Raw genomic sequence first — 20,305 nt, forward strand, 5'->3', positions numbered from 1 at the left:
AAGTAAAAATTATGAAATAGGCAAGTAAACCAGCTCACAGGTTATTCTAATCCCTATGATTGAAAATAAATATTTTTTCACCTAAAATTCATATGTTAAGTATGAATAGGCCTAATACCACATCAACAAAAATTTGCATTACACAAATGTGGTAAATTTTAATTATTGTTAATCCACTCAATTGACAATTATGAATAGAAAAATACCGTATTGCTTCGAATCGAGTTGCATCGAATCGAATCGAAAATCTTTTGAATCGAATCGTTGCTTCGAATCGAAAATTTTTTGCTGCTTCGCACACCCCTACATTTTAGTTCCGAAAATATTGTAGCAGACAGCTGACGTGCGTGTATTTGTAAACAGCTAGGTTCCCCCGGACCGATGACTGATGTGTTTTATTACGTTTATCATTGTTTTAGTGTTAAAAATCAAAAGTAGTGATATACGTGGTGCATTATAAGAAGATTTAAGTGGTTTTGAAGTGCTGGTTGATGATCCTGAAGAAGTAGGTAGTGATATTGATGTAAATTATCAGCCAGATTCCTAGCTATGGTTAGGCTATGCATTCTTAGCTAAACGCTATGTACTGAAATCCGTTTTTCGCTCATAACTTATTTATTTGATAACTTACCTCGCTATATGATTATATATTTGTATCCTCATTAAATTTAGAACAAAGTGGCTATTTTCAATTATTTATAGGCCTATAATTTATACAATTTCATTGAGCGCGAACTTATTTTTTTTTTGAAAATTTTCGAAATTATATTTTTTTTTACCTAAAAATTTTTTTTTTTTTTAAATGTTCCTTATGTTTTATATATAATATTGAAGCCCATGATTTTCCAAACAAAATGGTATATAGAACATTAGAATTAACATTGTTTTAAGCTTCTCAGATCCGTTTTAATAAAACCTTGCAAAGGGGCCAAAAATAGGTGGACATTAAGGCCTAAACTATGGACACTCGGAGGGTTAATATCTCTGATGGGACATGGGATAAAAATTTGATTTTTTCACAGGATGTTCTTCTGTATATAAGGAAACTACAGTAAAAGATTTATCATTGATATTTTACTGTGGTTAAAGTTATGAATTTTTGGAAACGGTAAAAAAACGCATGTTGTTTAGTGCAGTTTTTACTCGTCTACAGGTTGAATACTGTATTTTCTCACATTAAAAAGCAAAACAATTTACCCGTTTTTAAATTTTAAATAAATTTAGAATTCTTAAGATTTATAACTATATTAGAATTTAAAAATATTTATGAGGCTTCGTTGTGATAGAATAATATTCTGTTTCTGAGAAAAGCAATCATCATTAAAGAAAAGAACAGTTTATGACAGCAGATAAGGAATAGGACTCCACACAACAAAAGACAACTGATAAGACAACTGATAAAGAGCAGTATTATTGTTTTATGACAGCAGATAAGGAATATGACTCCACACAACAAAAGACAACTGATAAGACAACTGATAAAGAGCAGTATTATTGTATTGATTGTTGTTTGATTACTCTGCATGTCTGTATAGGAGACCTTATCTCAAATACATCAGTCAGTGCCATGATTCGTTGCAGTGTGGATGGATTTTACTCAGACTAAAATAATTATATTTTCATGTGTTTTTAAAAGTGTTTTTTAAGCGTTTGTAATGAATCAATTTTGTTCTATTGGTGAAATAGTGGGTGAAGAATGCCACAAAATCGTTTATGGTTTAGTTTTGAAAGATTTGAAGGAGTTGAACAGTTTTAGTGAAACCCAGCAAGAGTTATTGAAAAGAAGAGTAGGTAATCAGGTTACCACTGTTTGTGAGTACCATGAAAAGAAGTTTATTTATAAGTATAATCATATCTATGGTAAATACTGTTCTGACCCATTAAAATTTCACAAGAAACCTATAAATAAAGGTTTGAGGGAGATCAAAATAGAACATTTATCACTAACTAAAATCAAAAATGATCTTAATTTGGTTCCTGGAAAGTCACTCTGCCCAAATTGCTATACAAAAATCTTTATTTTACCATCAGAATCTACAGAAGATAAATTTGCTGAATGTCAGGACGATTACGTTCCTCCAACAGAAGTTTTGGAACATGTGGACATTGCTTGCTCTGTTTTGGGAGTCTCTCCAGCTTCCAAAATACGAAAACTGAGTGATGCCAAGAGACCAATTGCTATAGATTCCAAAGTAAATCGAATATCCAAAACACTTAAAAGAAATTTAGAATTGTATTTTGACAAGGGACCAAATACATCTAATACAGATGAAGTGTTAGAACAGACTGAGGTTTCAAGGGCAGATTATTTGGATTTAATTACTAAATTAAAAGCAAAGTGTTTGATCTCAACCAAAGAAGAAAAAGTAAAAATAATCAGTTTACTACCTGATACCTGGTCACGACAAAAGATTTGTAGCGAATTTAAAGTTTCCGATCGATTGGTTAGATTAACAAGGCAATTAGTAAAAGAAGAAGGAATCTTGCCCGTGCTTGGGAAGAAGAAGGGAGTAGGTGTTTCTCAAGAAACTGTTATAAAGGTACAAGCTTTTTTTGAAAGTGAAGAAAATAGCAGGATGTGTCCTGGAAAAAAAGATTGTACTAACATAGTTGTAGAAGGAAAGAAAATAACAAAACAAAAGCGTTTAGTTTTATCAAACCTTAACGAACTATTTGTTGCTTTTAAAGCTGCTCATCCCGAATGTAAAATAGGTCGATCTAAATTTAGTGAATTACGACCTAAATGGTGCATTTTGGCAGGGGCGTCCGGCACACACTCTGTGTGTGTCTGTGTTTACCACCAAAATGTAAAATTAATGATCGATGGTGCAAGATTAAACGTTGACTACAAAGATTTACTGGAGCTCCTAGTATGTGATATTAACAGTTATGACTGTATGTTAAGTTTGTGTGATAAGTGCCCAGGACAACAAAGTATAATCAATATTTTTCATGAATCTGAAGAGGACATGCCAGATCATATTCAGTTCAAACAATGGGTGACAACGGACCGTGCTGAAATGATAACAATTTTGAAACCACAGGAAGAGTATTTTGAATAATTAACTGAGAAACTTGAAAACCTGAAAAGCCACCACTATATTTCCAAAATACAAAGCAAATTCTTAAAAGAAAAGAAAGAGAATCTTTTGGAAACTGAATGTTTAATACTGGCAGATTTCGCCGAGAACTTCACATTTTTGGTCCAAGATGAAATTCAGGGGTACCACTGGGTTAATGATCAGGCGACTGTACATCCGTTCGTGGTTTACTTCAAAGATGAAGATGGTAAGATTAAAAGTCACTCGATTTGCATTTTAAGTGACTATTTAGAGCATAGCACACAAGTTGTACATGTTTTTCAATCATATGTAATTAATTTCATTAAAGAAAACTTGCCTAGAGTTGAAAAGGTCATTTACTTTTCTGACGGAAGTGGTTCCCAATATAAAAATAAGAAAAACTTTTCAAATCTCTGCAACCACAAAAGGGACTTTGAATTAGATGCTGAGTGGCACTTTTTTGCCTCCTACCATGGCAAAAATGCATGCGATGGAATTGGGGGAACAACAACACGTGAAGTTAGTAAGGCCAGTTTACAAAGAACCTCAACATATCAGATTCTAAAGCTGGGTTTTCCTAGACGCGGAGTCGGCCAGCGGAGAGCGGACAACGGAGAGCGGAATTGAAATTAACATGGCATTCCGCTCCGCTGCTAGGAAAACAGTAACATTAAATTACCTAAGACAAGCTGAGTCCGCTCTCCGTTGTCCGCTCTCCGCTGGCCGACTCCGCGTCTAGGAAAACCCAGCTTTAGTGTAGAGAAGATGTACGAATTTTGCAAACAGAATATCAAAGGGCAAAGGGATAAACTATTTTCTTGTCCGGAAAGAAGAAATTCTGACACACATCGAAGAACTTAAAACCAGATTTGAAAACTGTATACAAGTCAAGGGAACGAGGGGTTATCATAAATTTTATGGGGTTTCAGAGAACACAATAAGGTGCTTTATAACATCAAAAAGTGACATTTACGAAGACCATTGCATATGCAAAATTGTACCATTGACCCTAGAAACTGACGACTTGGTGGCTTGTGTATACGATGGGCAGTGGTGGTTGGCACAAATTGAACAATTAAGTTTGGAAAATAGTGATGTGTATGTGCACTTTTACCATCCTGCTGGACCAAGAACAACTTTTAGAAAGTCTGATAGTGACAAAGTTTGGGTACCTATTAACAACATTTTAAGAAAACTGTCATTTCAAGAACTCAAAACGGCAACTGGAAGAGTATATAATATATCTCAAAAACTGTCTGATGAAATAAGCATTCTTCTTAATGCTCATTCCAACTAGGAAAACATGAAATAAATGTAAGTCCTTTTAATTTTTTAATGATTAGTTTGTTGTAACGCATAACACATAATAAAATTGTTGTTCTATTTTTTGTGGGTTTCTTTACATTTTAAAACCAAATATTTAGCCTAATTATATAATATTAGCCAGCAATATGTAAGCCCTACTTGTAGGCCTACAGTTAAAAACATTCAATTACTGAAGCACAATACAATTATGAATCTTTAAAGGCCCTTAATTGAATAGTTTTTACCATAGTATTTATATGATTAATACCGTCACTGAAAGGGGCATTTATACGATTTAAAATTTTTTTTTTAATAAAATTTCTAATAATATTTGTTATGTTTATAATATTATAGTTAAAGGGGTAAAGTATTTGTTATATATTTAAAAGTGGTAAATTGTCTGCCCTTTGAAGCAATAAAGGTCAGTATTTAACCTGTAGACAAGTCGCTACTACACTAAACACTATGCAATTTCTTGCCGTATCCAAAAATTCATAACTTTTACCACAGTCAAATATCAATGATAAATCTTTTACTGTAGTTTCCTCATATACAGAAGAACATCCTGTGAAAAAATCAAATTTTTATCCCATGTCCCATCAGAGATATTAAGCTCCAAACTTTACGAAAATTGAAAAATCGATATTTTCAAAAAATTGCCAAAATTAAAGGACACACATATCAGTGTTATTACTCTAGCTACATGGAGTACACTAGTATATGTAATTGAATAAAAAATATTATCAGTAATTTACAAACCCTTCATGGAAAAAATAGGCTTCAAAAAGTAAAATTTATTTCGTTCCGTTGCTTGTTTTTAAACATTTTTTTCACCCATATGGGTACAAATTAGGCAGATTATGATCATAACCAAAATTAAAGATGGGAATATGATGAACAAAGTGAATTTGGTTGCATTTGTGTAACTTAAGTAGGTAAAAAGATATGTTCGTTTACATTAACGTCTGCAAACTCAAAAATCACCGTGCGCTGCAAGACAAAAATGGCCGCTAAATAAATTGGAAGGGATAAAAATTTTATTAAATCATTTTTGAACTTCCAAAACATAAGGGAACAATATATAAAAAAAATTAAAAAATTAAAAATGGTCCAGCAACCAAATTATTTTTTATTGGATCACTTGATATGGATTGACCCTGTTCTGTGTTACAATTCTATGAATACTTCAAAAAAATCCCTGTTTTCTTACCTTCATTCTCTTTTAAGCCTATAAACTATGTCAGGAAAGCATAACTACATTAATTTATTACTTTTCAAGATGTAAAATGGATCTCAAGTACAAATTTGAAATACTACATGTTGAATATAATGTGAAGCTTAGTGTTAGCTAAATGGGAGATATAAAAATAACATTGGCCTGTTTTGAGCTGAAGATTAATATGTAGTTTTACATGCATTTTTCATGCTCTCATACCTTGGTGTTATTTTATCTATTCCAACACAAGAGCTCTAATTAGGATAAAAACAAGCCCTCTGAACTATTTTATACTATTGAGGTTTTCCTATAAATATATTTCAGAGATGAGATGTTCAAGAGAAGCTTGAAGGAGTTGAAGAAGGACATAGTGAGAGCGAACGTGCTTGTGAAGGAAGCCAACTTCCTTGCAGAGGAGCTTGGGAAACAAACCAAGTACAGTGTCACACTGCAGATACCTCCATCAAACCTGAGTCCTAACAGGAGGGTGAGTTGGTCCATGTAGCCAGTGCTTAGTTTGTCAGTCACTTGGGTCTTAAGATATTTGCCTTGAAAAATCCTAACCATTGTTTTTATTAATACATTGAGGAAACTACCAAATCTTTAGGCATATCCTTTAGCGTGATTTGTCTTAGGCGTAGATAAAAAAAGTTTACATTGAACACATACATAAAATACCATACTGAGCATACTAATATTATAAATGTGAAAGTTTGTGTGTTTGTTTGTTTGAAGTTCAATCATATTCTTATCTCAAAAACCCTTTCGGGCTCTGCCCCAGTGGCTCTGTAGTTTCTCATGTTAACCTTATAAGTCTCATATATATTAAAACGTTATGGTTTTTTTATTTCATGATTTTGAATCAACCACTTGACAGATTTTCATGATTTTTGTGTTGAAAGAAAGATAATTTTGAAAACTAAGGAATGTCGAAGCAAGAATTTTAGTTTGGGGTTTCAGTTTTTTAGATATTAAGTTTTAATTTTTGTAAAGTCTAGTATATTTACACTTTACTATTTTACACTCCAATCAGAATAGACGAACGAGCCTTATAAATAATCACAAAGAAGAAAAAAAACAATAAAAAAACTGTCCATCACGTCTTATATCTGGGTATAGACGCCAGTATGGTAAGGCTGGCAGCGGCTACATAAGCTCTAATAAATATTTTTCAAATGTGTACTACACATCTGAAAATGTACAAAAATCTGTTAAAAGTTATTTATAATTAAGTACGTATGGTATGTTGCAGAGAGGAGCGTTTGTCAGTGAGCCGGCTATCCTTGTGAAGCGTACAAGTCATGGTAACCAGGTGTGGTCCATGGAGAAACTGGAGAACAAACTGATAGACATGAGGGAGATGTACGATGACTACAAGGAGAATGGAATAGACATGACCCCGGTATGTCTCCAGTATAACATCATTTGAATGACAAAGGGGGATTATTTAACACGTTCAGAACGGATCTATTGCCATTGCTGGGGAATGTTATAATTGTTGCTAGCCTATAGCTTAGAACGTGAGCTTTATTTTGGTGTAGGTTGGTACTAAAATTTCCCGTTAAATTCCGTCTGACAATGCTTTTGTCCCAGATTCGAGCATTTTCTCTCTTCGAGCCACATTACAAAGACACTGGCTACGGATCCAGGCAGTGCTGCTACCTTTGGGTGTTTCAGTGAACTACGTCCACTCTCGGGCTAACGCAGCACAATCACCGCTGCTCTTTTGTTATTCGTCAGACTGAAATATTTGAATGCCAATTGCGTTTCCTGATTCTATGGCGCACCGGGGCTTCGCCCGGGCCTCACCGCCATTGGCGAGCGCCTGTGCATCTCCCTAATCTCCTAGTCCTCAAAACAAGTCATTCACTATAGTTCCCCCAAGCTTGTGTGTTCTTATGTGACTAGTTTTTTGTGTAGTTTGTGATTTCAGTGCAACTCCTGGTTCATACCGTAACCACAATCAAGGCATTCACAATCTTCATAGCAAATTTCTTTTTGAATGCTATTGTTCGGTTTATTTGATAAGAAGTAGAACTGAATGTAAAACCTTTATACAACAATGTAGTATTTGGAATATTACATTTCAGTTTTATTCGCCAAAAGTCTATTGGTTGGGTTCCAAATCTCATGTGATTTTCTGTTCCAGGTGGATAACCCAGCTAAAGTTATTGATCCGTTCTTTGAAACACAAGAGAATCACAATTTGATTGGTGTGGCTAACGTGTTCTTAGAATGTTTGTTTCATGACGTGTCGCTCGACTATCACACACCAATCATCAGCCAACAGGTAATGTATATTCATGGCTTTCCTTCAAGTTTGCTAACAATTATTTTTTTTGAAGATATAATTTAGTTTTGTATCAGAAATTCATTAAAAAAATTACTCACAAAAGAAACTCTTACAACCTGGCAAAAATGTCAAGAATAATGACAAAGGGTAAAGCAGTGTGGGATACGCTAACTATTAATGCTAATGTAATCCATATTTTCTAGCCACTGAGCTGGTTCTATAATTAAATTGAAATATTACCTTCGTCAGCCAGCTCCTGTATTGTAACAAATGTTACGGCTGTTTCAGCATCACTGTGCCATCATCAGACTGTTCAGCCAAAAGGCGTCGTTATAACACAAAAACATTTTCACACAAAACACACACATAGTCAAAACGGGTTAAAAAACAGCGGGTTTTTAACCCATTTTGACTATGTGTGTGTTTCAGTAATGGTTGACAGTCTTATGTTTTCATGCCGGTAGGTTGCAGTAACCCTATCGTATTGGAGCATTGTAAAGTAGGCAGCTGAGCGGAGTAGTTTTAATAATGACACAAAATTATCGTCCTTGAAAATGGTCGTGTAGACTTAGAGTTAAGGAAGATGTTATAATTAGCTGAAGTTGTCGCTGTGATTTTATAATACAATGCATGAAATGTTGGGATGAAATAAAACAACACAATACCATGATTTATTTGGTTGAAATTACAGATTATTTCTAGGTTTGTTTCTTATTGGAATGTTCGAATATACTCATTAAGATCAAGTCGGGCTCGAATTACTAAAGTATTCTTTCAACTATTCGATCTTTCGAATATTCGCACACACCTATTTTATGTTCTCCTAACCAATAACTACACTCCGCTGCAAAATGATAACCAATAAACCGAACCAAAACCGGCTTTTTATGTCAATTCTTGGTTTTGGTTTTTTTGCTAAAAAACGGTAAAACCAATAACCGACTTTAATAACTGACCCATACCTAGTAATGTTTCAATTTAGTTAATGCTTATAATACTTAAATCCCGATAAAAACTTGTAAACTTCATTTAGAATACTTGAAAATAACCTTATCTAGAGCCTAAGGACTAAGAGCCCCTGGTTCCCCCTAGTTAGGGTTCCTGTCTCCCAAACACCGCACTACTGCATCTTACAAACGGATCCCCATATACAATAAGCTGACCTACAGCCTCTACAAATTCAAATGTTTTAACGCAACATTGCCTTACACTTCCTGTCTACAACATAACACCGCCTTCCCTTTAATTACAGTGACACGTGTTTGATGTCTGACTGTATGTTGCAGGGAGAAGTCGCTGGGAGACTACAGGTAGAGTTGATGAGGATAGCTGGTCAGTTCCCCCAAGATCACATCTGTGAGTCAGTGTCAGAGACCTCCACAGACAGTGGGAACATTGAGGATGAACCTGCCACAGATAACCAAGTCACTGTTAGGGTGAGTCATTCACCCATAAAGGCCTTGCCAATTCTCCATTGTACACTTTGTTCTTTCATCACTTAAAATCTCCATGTCTTTCAGCTCTTAATCACTCCACTTTTTCAATGTCGGTACCAGTACCGGTTCCTAACCAAAATCAATTCTCGGTTCTGACTTCCGGTACCATTGGTCCCTCATTTTAAATTAGGCTACTTAATTGTTTTATTTTTAAAACAAAATAAACCCATTTCAATTTTTAAAACTGTATATTTTTCATTAGTGTAGGTTCGCTATATTAAGGGATTACGAAAATTAAACTTAAGCCTAAGTTAAGCCTTTTTGCACAAAAAACACTTAAACAACCAACCAAACACCTTCAAATCAAATTAATATATACCATTCCAATGGTGTTAAATGTAGGCCTATGTTGAAATGTTTGCTAAACCAATAAATTTAACATATGCTACTAAACTTGGAAAGATAAGTAGCTCTGGAAATTTGTTAAACTAAGTTAGCTGCCTGTTAAGTTCTAGCTAAATATTTAGAAGGAAGTCATTTCGAGTCATTTTGTACCTGCATTAAGTTAATTTTAGGCTACAGAATTAAGAAAATTTTAGAAAAATTCCAAGGAAAGTTTTTACTACTATTGAGAGAAAAGACATTTTCATTTTATCGTCAAAGACATTTTAAAGAAGATTGTTCACTGTCTCTTGTGCTATAAGCTTTCATACTCTTACATTTCTGTAATGTATGTTACTACATAATGTAGGGGTGACATTGTTTGTTTAGTTGTTTCGTTCTATATATTTAAGTTTAATTTTATATTTACATCTACTTTAATTTGCTTCATGACAATTTGTAAAATGCAATCTGACTTATCCTATTGTACTTTATTCTATTGTACCGAACGGAAATAAACATATTTGATTTGATTTGATTTGACATGATTATAATTCAAACGCAATGTGTTGTTCCCAGGTGAAGATCAAACAGGCAACAGGACTGCCTCTGTCTCTCTCCCACTTTGTGTTCTGTCAGTACACATTCTGGAGTCACGGAGAGTCTATTGTGGTTCCTCCGGTGGTCAACCCGGAGCAGAGCATTGACAAGGACTCCCTGTCCTTCCAGTTTGAGCACACCCGCGACTTCACTGTCCCCATCAACGAGGAGTTCCTGGAACATTGCACAGGTCGGGTGTCACATGTGAATTAGTAGACAATTGTGAAACATTGTAGCCTACAAGAAAGGAAAGATTCAACTTTCACTAATAAGCTTGTGCATTGGCATCTGGAAGATCAAGGATCTAGTGGTGGTAAAAGCCATGAAAATCAGATCCAAGTACAACTTTTATGAAATTAAATCTAGAATAAACCAAGAGATTCATTCTAAACTATTTCATTTGAAATTATTATCATTATTACCAGTTGCTATATGCCACATAGGTGCGCATTTTAACCCAAATTAGAGTGAAGGATGAGTGTAGAATGGAGTAAGATGATCTGTGTAGCTTTGTAACTGACTAAGATCAGCTGTTTCATTCGATTAATGCTATAAAATCTATGATTGATTTTAAAACTATTAAAAACAGAAAACCTCCTATCGTCTCGCAAGATTACTACAATATCTACCTGCATCTTTTGTTATCATAATAAATCGCTGGATTCCCTGCCCATAAAATTCCTGAATTATTATTATTTCAAATACTCCTAAACAATCACAATAATTTCAAGAACAATTTTGAATTATCAGAACTTGAACATCTCTATTCTGATTCCGTTGCGTTTACTTTTAAGTCAAACACACTCAGGTGATTGTGCTGGAAAATGGTGTTTATAACAAAAACACAACATTTAGGATTCAACTCTCGAAATTAGAGATGGACGAGACTGGATTTTAAGTTTGAGATGAAATTCATTTTTCTCATCATTATTTGAGAGGAGGTTATAAATCTCATTACTATCAGAAATTATTCGGTTTGCAGAGTTTCACAATCGTCTTCACACAGCTAAAAAACGCCTTCAGAAAGTCTGCAATACAGGAGTGCGTTGATGTTGCATTTCCTATGTGAAGGCGTTCTTATAATTTTTTGTATTAATAATCATGTCTTGAAAAAATCTCGGAGCAAAGCCAATCTTTCTCAATCTAACTAGATTAATTAGTTTCAAACATTTTTTTTTTAATTTGTGTCACGTCCATCCCTGCTCAAAATCAAACGATCAAAGTTTGGAATTTGTATCCCAAATTGCAAACTAAATTTTGAGCAAAACGTCTACCATGTAAGGTATATTGCAGTACATGTGTGACATATTGTTGTAGAGGGTGCATTATCGGTGGAGGTGTGGGGACATCGCAGTGCTGGCTTTACAAGTATATTGCAGTACATGTGTGACATATTGTTGTAGAGGGTGCATTATCGGTGGAGGTGTGGGGACATCGCAGTGCTGGCTTTACAAGTATATTGCAGTACATGTGTGACATATTGTTGTAGAGGGTGCATTATCGGTGGAGGTGTGGGGACATCGCAGTGCTGGCTTTACAAGTATATTGCAGTACATGTGTGACATATTGTTGTAGAGGGTGCATTATCGGTGGAGGTGTGGGGACATCGCAGTGCTGGCTTTACAAGAACAAAGCCAGAGTGGGAGGTGGAGCAACAACAACTAGCAAAGGCTCGCTCACTCACTGACAGGTAGTTATGTGACCATGGATTCAAAAAAATAAAATGTGTTAGAATTAAGTTAGCTCTAAATGTGTTTTATGTTCTTGTATCTTATGAAGAAAGAGATTGGTAGCTTGGTATTGGATTAACCTAGTTTTAAATCCTGAGTTTTCCAACCACCATGGGACCTTAATCCTGTCTATGGATCTTATAAAGCGAAGCAAGGGGCAGTACAGTACAAGAATAAACTGTTGTAATTAACTGTAGGTAGCAGCCATGGGACGCAAATACAACACGCTGTCTTGGTGTCACAATATTTTGCGCTTCTGACTGCACTGTCAATTATTTTCAATCAATCAATCAATCAATAAAATCTTTATTCAAAACGTACAGATACATCGTACATGAATGCGTCATTATGTTATTTTAAATAACATAAAGGAATATATTACATAAAGTTAAAAGATTATTATAATAGCAGTTTTTAGATAAAATAATACATTGCTTAAAGTTAGATAAAATAAATACATTACTTAAAGTTAAAAAAATCATCCAGACTATAAAAAGAATTTCCTATTAATAATTGTTTCAGTTTCTTTTTAAATTTAATTGTGCATTGCTTCCTTATGCTATCTGGGAGTTGATGGATAAACTTAATGCCAATATACTGAGGACTTTGCTTATATTTTTCTTTTTTATGATTTTTAATTGTGAAATTTTGTTTGTATCTAGTATTGTAATTGTGGATATCCTGTTGTCGCTCTAATTTTGATTCATTATTTTTTACATAAAGAATTGTTTTATAGATATATAAACACGAAACTGTTAACATTTCCAAATCTTTGAAATATTTTCTTAAAGAATTTTTGCTATAGGTTCTTTCTAAATTTAGGATGTGTCTAATAGCTTCCGTTTGTAATAATAAAATTCTTTTTAAATTTTGATTACTCGTACCCCTATAAATTTCAATGCCATAAGTTATATGGGAGTGAATGTGGGCATAGTAAACTGTTTTAAGGGTTTGTACATTGCAAAAAGGTTGAAGTCTATTAATTATAAAGATTCCAGAACTTATTTCTTACAAACATGAAATTAAGTCTCAGTATGTTAAATACTATAAATCTTTTAACAACTTCTTATTCCACCTCAAACCAAAGGGAAAGAGCAAATAGAGGATAACCAGCTTTAGCATAAAGCGCTAATTAGTCTTAATGTAATCTTAATTTTGTGCACTTCAATACAAAGGTACAGATATTAGGACAGGGGATGCGATGCCATCAAACACGTTACTATTTGCTGGTTTACAATATTATGCTACTTTACCATTACTGACAAAGTGCTGGTATCAAAAGAATCTCTTAACAGGTTCTGTTGATGAATAGAAACTAAGGGTATTGTTTGAGAACCAAGTGTCTCAAAACAATCTGAACAGAATGCATATACTGTATAATAATGTTTTTTTGTTTGTGATAAAAGGTGGAGTGAGCTGACAAGGAAGATAGAGTTGTGGGTGGAGATACAGGAGTTGACAGAGCTGGGGGAGTATGCTGCTGTGGAGGTGATACAGAGGAACGATGTCTTGACTGGAGGAGTGTACCAGCTTAGACAGGGACAGCAGCGAAGGATACAGGTACCAAATAATTACCTTAGATGTTGTACATATGTATCTGTTTGTGACTGTTTCTGTATTGTCTTACTCCGGTTTTGATTAGGGTCAGAAGAAAACGCTTTTTTAATCCAGGACTAAAATTTTTACTTTGAGTCAGCCCGAAATACACGATTGCATTATTCCATACTGTAATATCCCCCCAATTGTGGTCAATTCATAAACATCTTCTGCAGTCACAGCAAAATCGTGAACATCTTCAGCAGTGACGGCCAAATCTAGGACCTCTTCTACTGTCTTGGCAAAATCATAACATATTCTTTATACCGGATACGGACAATACGGTGATAGAAGATTTTCTGTGGTTTCTTCAAAATCATGAAGATCTTCCAAGGTCACAGCAAAATCAAGAAAATATACTGTGATGATTGTCAAAAGATGAGCGTCTTCCCCAGTTATCTCCCGGGGTCATAGCAACATTGTTAACGTCTCTCACAACCGTCTAAACCGAGAACATGCAATCGCAGCAAGATGGTCAATTTTCAATCACACATCTATGCAGATGCTTTTTGTGATCACAAAAATAAAAGCCTGTTTTGACTTGACCAAACCTGAGTTTAGCCCAAAAAATTATTTGGTTGAGCTCAACTCGCAGACTCCTTTTTTTTTAAAGTACATCTTAACATAAGTTCCAAAAGAGGAGAAGCGCATATAGAAACAAAATCCACCTACAGTGTTTATATCTTGACTTAATTAATACTTGACTTGTCTTCAGGTGAGGGTGAAGCCAGTTCAACAGTCAGGCACTTTGCCCATCATCTGTCACAGTATTGTCAGCATTGCTGTAGGAAGTGTCATTAAGAGGTAAGTAACTAGTAGTTAGTTTATAATACTAAAAGTTTTGGGCATAGTGGTTAGTCACAGCCATCAAACACTTTTTTACTCTATTCAATTACACAACTGAATTTTAGGCCAGGTCCAAATTCACCAACATTTTTGGGGTCGTTTCTAATGTCCAAATTCACCAACTTTCTACCTGGAGCAGGTACGATATTTCTCCTGGCGGGTGGGGAAGGAATTCCCTCCGAATAGTTTGCCATCGCCTGCTCCGTCTCGTCTCGGCGAGAGTGTACTGTAACCTAACCTAACCTAACCTAAAGCTGCCTGAAACAATCACAGCTTAAACAGTACTATTAGGGCTAAGCAGTACACTCTCGCCGAGACGAGACGGAGCAGGCGAGGGCAAACTATTCAGAGGGAATTCCTTCCCCGCCCGCCGGGAGAAATATCGTACCTGCTCGAGGTAGAAAGTTGGTGAATTTGGACATTAGAAACGACCCCAAAAATGTTGGTGAATTTGAACGTAGCCGAATTTTAAAACTCTTTGACTCAAGAATTTATATAGAGAATCAACCAATTTGTTTTCAAAGGCTATCCGATTCAGTGTTGGACCAACATTATTGTTGTTTGAAGAGAAGCCAAAAATTTAAAAAAATATTTGCCGACTCAAAAGAAAAGAAATGAGTATAACCTAATGTGATGTGTGATTGTTGTTTAGGTCAAGGCTACAGAAGGCTCTAGACTCCTACCAGGAGGAAGATCTGGCAGTGTTGAGAGAGAAGTGGAGTGATGCTCTGATGAGGCGGAGACAGTACCTGGACCAACAGATCAACCGGATCATCAACAAACAAGGTGGATACAACTGATTGATTGAGATATAATTTGGCATATTCTTAATTTTATTTTAATATAAATCAACAGTTTAACTTTTTTCTTGATAATAAATTAAAATTGTGATTCTTTACAATAACTAGCCAGTTTTTTTTAAATTTTCAATTATCAATTTTTTAAGATGGGGACGCCACTATGTGCGTATTTTAACCCAAATATGAGTGAAGGATGAGTGTAGGATGAGTGGCGCGATCTTGTAGTCTTGTTAGTGACTAAGGCCGACATGTTCCTTAGACACAGCTGTTAATTAATAGCCCATACAGCTAATGGCAACTAAGGGACCTACAGTTTATAGTGGAATCCGAACCACATTTTTCCTTGTAATTTACGAATTGGTCTAATTATCAGGATAGCACTGCGGATAGTCGTAGTACTCACTAGTGCGGACGTTAATCCACACCAGGGAGCATCGCATCCACAGTGCATTCCTATAAATATCCACAATTCGTGACCTCCCAGTAGCTGGATTACAGGACGACGCCACCCGTCCCAGTCGTTATTCTCTAAAAAGTTGTAGGGGTGTGCAATGCATCAAAATTCTGATTTTATTCTATTTGATTCAATGCATCGAATCGCTATTGGATTCAGTGGTGGCCAAAAGCCGATTTGATTCATGAGGAATCAGTATCCATATACGAAAAACGCTTGCAGAAAGTCAATGCAATACCTGCTTTGATTTTTGAAGGCGTTCTTATTTAATTATTCTTTGCATATAAATATTGCTTAAATTGTGTTATAAGTTTTTGTTTTGACATTGCAAATGACAAGTTTTGTTAAGTATAAGCAGTGTGAGACATGTTTTAATACTGTTAACATAGCCAAACAAGTCACTCCAACTAGTAAGACTGATGTTTTGGACTGATGAATTTGGTATTTTTGTAGGTCTGAAGCTACGTATACCTTGTAGTTTGTAGGTCTGATTCTATCCTCTAATTTTATCAATGTAAACCAATTGAAAGTTTCAGTATATAAATCTTACAAATGTTTTTAAATGTTTAGGCTACACCAAAACATATCTGTATTTTTAATTCAATGTTATAAAATAGGTAACATGCTTATCAATGTGATTCTGCAAGAAAACATTATGAAATAAATAGGCAATTAAAACAGCTCACTGACATTTCCAGCAATCCAGGTTCTTCTGATGTATGATTGAAAATAAATATTTTTCACCTAAAATTCATATATACCACACACGTATGAATAGGCTTAATAGCACATCAATAAAAATTTGCATTACATAAATATGGTAAATTTTAATTTTTGGTTGTTTCACTCCATTGACAAGTATGAATAGAATAATGCCATTGCTTCGAATCGATTTGCATTGATTCAAATTGAAAATCTTTTTAATCAAATCGTCGCTTTGAATTGAAATTTTATTTCTGCTTCGCACACCTGTAAACAAATGTATTCCGATTGATATATTGTTTTTCATCAATTAAGGCGGAAATTAGGCTTTTTTATCATCATGATAATCAATTTAGCAGTTCTAGCCTCCTGGGTTTACCGAAAAACGTCTTCCATCCTTGACTTTCCTACCCATTTCTCTCACTTACCAAAATTTTCCCACTGTTTTCAGTATTCCATGATCTTCCCTAATCTGACAGAATCCCGGTTCCATAATTCTAGGATTAACAAGTTATGGTACCCATGTTTATGCACACTAAGTATGGTCAGCATTTTCTAAAGCTCTTAATGTGGAGAGCAAAGTATAGTGGTAGATTGTACAATAAAAGGTTAAATTACCTGTGTCCGCCAGTCGATCCTTGTGCTGTGTCCTATTACAGGATATGCATTTCGGCAGAATAAATTGCCATCATCAGTCCTAATATAAGATCTTGATCTTCCCCGTAGGGTGCGTCTTGAAGTTTTGGAACACGTACACGAACTTAACACTTATATACATTACGAATAAAAGACAAATACACTGTAGGCCTACTTTTATTTTATTTACTACGGACATGTAGACGCGCGTCGGTCGTGTAGTAAATAATGTCCGTAGTAAATAAAATAAAAGTAGGCCTACAGTGTATTTGTCTTTTATTCGTAATGTATATAAGTGTTAAGTTCGTGTACGTGTTCCAAAACTTCAAGACGCACCCTACGGGGAAGATCAAGATCTTATATTAGGACTGATGATGGCAATTTATTCTGCCGAAATGCATATCCTGTAATAGGACACAGCACAAGGATCGACTGGCGGACACAGGTAATTTAACCTTTTATTGTATGTCTTACCGATCCGGAACAACAACAACATAAAATGAAGTGGTAGATTGTGTGGCTTCCTGGGCTGGAGCTTAACTTGAGCTTGATGTGAAAAAGGATAACAAAACTTTTTAAGAATTGTAAAATATATTATTTGTTTCAGACAAGACAGAGACAGATCAGGAGAGAGAGCAGAGTCTGGTAGATCAATGGGTAAGCCTGACTGAGGAGAGAAACGCAGTGTTGGTGCCTGCCCCAGGCTCGGGGATACCAGGGGCCCCTGCGGACTGGGCCCCACCACCTGGAATGGAACCTCACATACCTGTGCTGTTTCTCGACCTCAACAGTATGTCTGCACAAGTAACTTACCCGAGTACTGTAGATAGCAACAGAAAGAAACTCAAGTTAATTGAGTTTGGAATTTTTAAGTTGAAACTCTTTTTTGTGGGAGTTATTTGTCTATCCATTCAAATTATGCAAATTTAGAATTTTTTTAATGGGTCCGAGTTAAGCTAACCTGAGAAAGTCGAGGGACTAATTATTGATACGGTACACAATAAAAGGTAAAAAATGTAACAGTGATATTTCGTCCTAAAATAGTACTTTTTCATAAATTAGATTGAAGAGATAAGTATATATTATGCAAATGTACAACTAAACAAACATTGAAAATTATAATATCATCCACATTTGAGGTTAGAGAGTTTCTAATTTCCTAACATTTTTGATTTGACAAATGTTGTTGTAGCTGACGAGTTGTCCAGCCAGACAGGTCAGTGGTCAGACATGGATCAGCTGCCTGTGGCCGGCCTCAACTCTATATTGTCCAAGGAGCATGGTAACAAGTTCTACAACCTGCCTATCATCAAACACATGGAAACTGACGTGGGAGCCATGGCTGCCTGGGACAGTTCCGTCCACGACAGCGACTACCTCAACAGAGTCACTGAAAGTGAGTACTAAAACTAAGCCCTTTCAGCCCTAAGCATAACTCCACAAAAACAACTGAAAGCTATACCTGATATGTGCTATACCTGGGAGTCAAATTAGAACTACTGCGCTTGGGCCAAGGCAACAATAAATAATAAACAGGCCATTAATGCTCCTCTGGCATGACGTCATCATAGGCGATGGCAATGTTTAATGTTTGCCATTTGTGATCAGCTACTTGTTTTAATCTTTTCTTGGAAAACAAAAATATAATTTAAAAATAACGTCATTGCCGTCACCTATGATGATGTCATACCAGAGGAGCATTACGGCCTGTTTATTTAGTGTTTATTGGGCTTTAGGTTGTCCAGTGCTGTTATTGTGGTTGACTGTTTAGTCTGACCAGTGGCCAGGAAGTGTAAAGTGTCGTCTCTCCAGCCTGAAGACAGCAATGTAAATTGAGAGATTTAACCATACCTATGTTTGTCAAGTCTGGTGTGCAATACATTAGACATAGTGATACTTAGCCGAGTAAATAGTTTTTTTTCCCTTAAAATATTGCCCTGTGTAGCTGGCTTTCTGCTAAATGTACAGTCAAAGCTATTGCTGTAATCAAATCCCTAGTTCCAGTAACACACTTTTAGTGTTCTATAACTGCATGTATTCTCCCAGGCAATGAGAGAGTGTACCTGATACTCAAGACGACAGTGCGTCTGTCACACCCAGCACCGATGGACCTTGTACTAAGGAAGCGGCTCAGTCTCAACATCTATAAGCGCCAGAGCATCACCGATCGTATCCGCAAACGGATCGTCCGTTCAGACTGTCTCACTCACAGCGGCGTCACCTACGAGGTCGTCTCCAACATACCTAAAGTGAGTTACACTGTTGTTAATAATATTCATCTAGTATGAAAAAGTGAAATTTAAAATTTAGATGATTGATTGATCTATAGCAAAAGTGAATAGGGAATCGGTATTAATTAGCCCTGCTGACTTTTAGGATTTTTGGGATCATTCTATTCACCAGTCTATGATTTTGCAGGCCAGTGAAGAACTTGAAGACAGGGAGTCTCTAGCTCAAATAGCAGCTTCTGGAGAGGACACTTCACTGTGTGATGGTGAAACTTATATTGGTGAGTTCTAAATGTCAGTTAAACTACCCGAATAATTCTTTTTTAGCGAATTTCCCTATAGGGAAGTAGCTATTACCGTAGGTGGCACGGTAAGACCTAGACCCGGGACCGATTTACTTTTTCATTTTGATGTCCCCAGAGGCCAAAAACACTATTCGTTCAAATTTTTATATATGTATATATGTACCATGGGAACGGGGCTTTACGGGGCGTTTTATGGGGTAAAATTGGTTTTTCTCACTTTTGACCCTCAAAACACAAAATTTCCCAATTTCTCTTTAGACCTTTTTAAAGAGCTTAAAAAAACAAATAATTTAGTATATTTTGTTCGATTATTAGTAACGGAGAAAATTAAAAAAATTGTAAATTTAAAATTCCCATGTTATTCTTATGGAGAATATTGTCAAATGTTGTAGTTTGCTTGTTTATGAATATATTTTGATCAAACTTGGCAAATTTATTTATTTTGTACTAAGCTATCAATATTTTACTCAAAAACACACTTTATTAGTTTCCTTGTAGCAGCAAACCTAGGTACTCGTTAAACCTAATGTTATTAAAATATATTTAACTGAAAATCAATTCAGACAAATGGAAATTCGCTTAGTCGGCAGGTTTGCTGTGGCGGGGATATTTTTTTTTTGGGTATTGATTTAAACATTTGAATAATTTGCTGTTAGTAATTTTTTGTTCTCATCGTAGGAAAAATGTACATATTGTTTATTTATAATGGTCTTTG

The 20,305-nt window shown here is 35.4% G+C and overlaps 1 protein-coding gene across 5 annotated transcripts in view; it reads left to right on the plus strand.

Moving 5' to 3' along the window:
• The window catches only part of LOC128988883 (kinesin-like protein KIF13A), a 186,735-nt gene that overhangs the window by 143,374 nt on the left and 23,056 nt on the right, over positions 1–20,305 (plus strand). For all 5 annotated transcript variants that reach the window (XM_054410628.1, XM_054410629.1, XM_054410632.1 and 2 more), the window contains 13 exons: positions 5,908–6,070; positions 6,836–6,985; positions 7,733–7,873; positions 9,163–9,312; positions 10,273–10,483; positions 11,869–11,983; positions 13,430–13,583; positions 14,335–14,423; positions 15,118–15,251; positions 17,665–17,847; positions 18,250–18,453; positions 19,104–19,306; positions 19,476–19,566. In XM_054410628.1, the coding sequence (XP_054266603.1) occupies positions 5,908–6,070; positions 6,836–6,985; positions 7,733–7,873; positions 9,163–9,312; positions 10,273–10,483; positions 11,869–11,983; positions 13,430–13,583; positions 14,335–14,423; positions 15,118–15,251; positions 17,665–17,847; positions 18,250–18,453; positions 19,104–19,306; positions 19,476–19,566 (1,988 nt within the window). The remainder of the gene's footprint in view (positions 1–5,907; positions 6,071–6,835; positions 6,986–7,732; positions 7,874–9,162; positions 9,313–10,272; positions 10,484–11,868; positions 11,984–13,429; positions 13,584–14,334; positions 14,424–15,117; positions 15,252–17,664; positions 17,848–18,249; positions 18,454–19,103; positions 19,307–19,475; positions 19,567–20,305) is intronic.

Source organism: Macrosteles quadrilineatus, unplaced genomic scaffold (genome assembly GCF_028750875.1).
Source record: "Macrosteles quadrilineatus isolate MER2022 unplaced genomic scaffold, UCM_ALF_1.0 Scaffold_3__2_contigs__length_128488019, whole genome shotgun sequence".
Taxonomy (NCBI): domain Eukaryota; kingdom Metazoa; phylum Arthropoda; class Insecta; order Hemiptera; family Cicadellidae; genus Macrosteles; species Macrosteles quadrilineatus.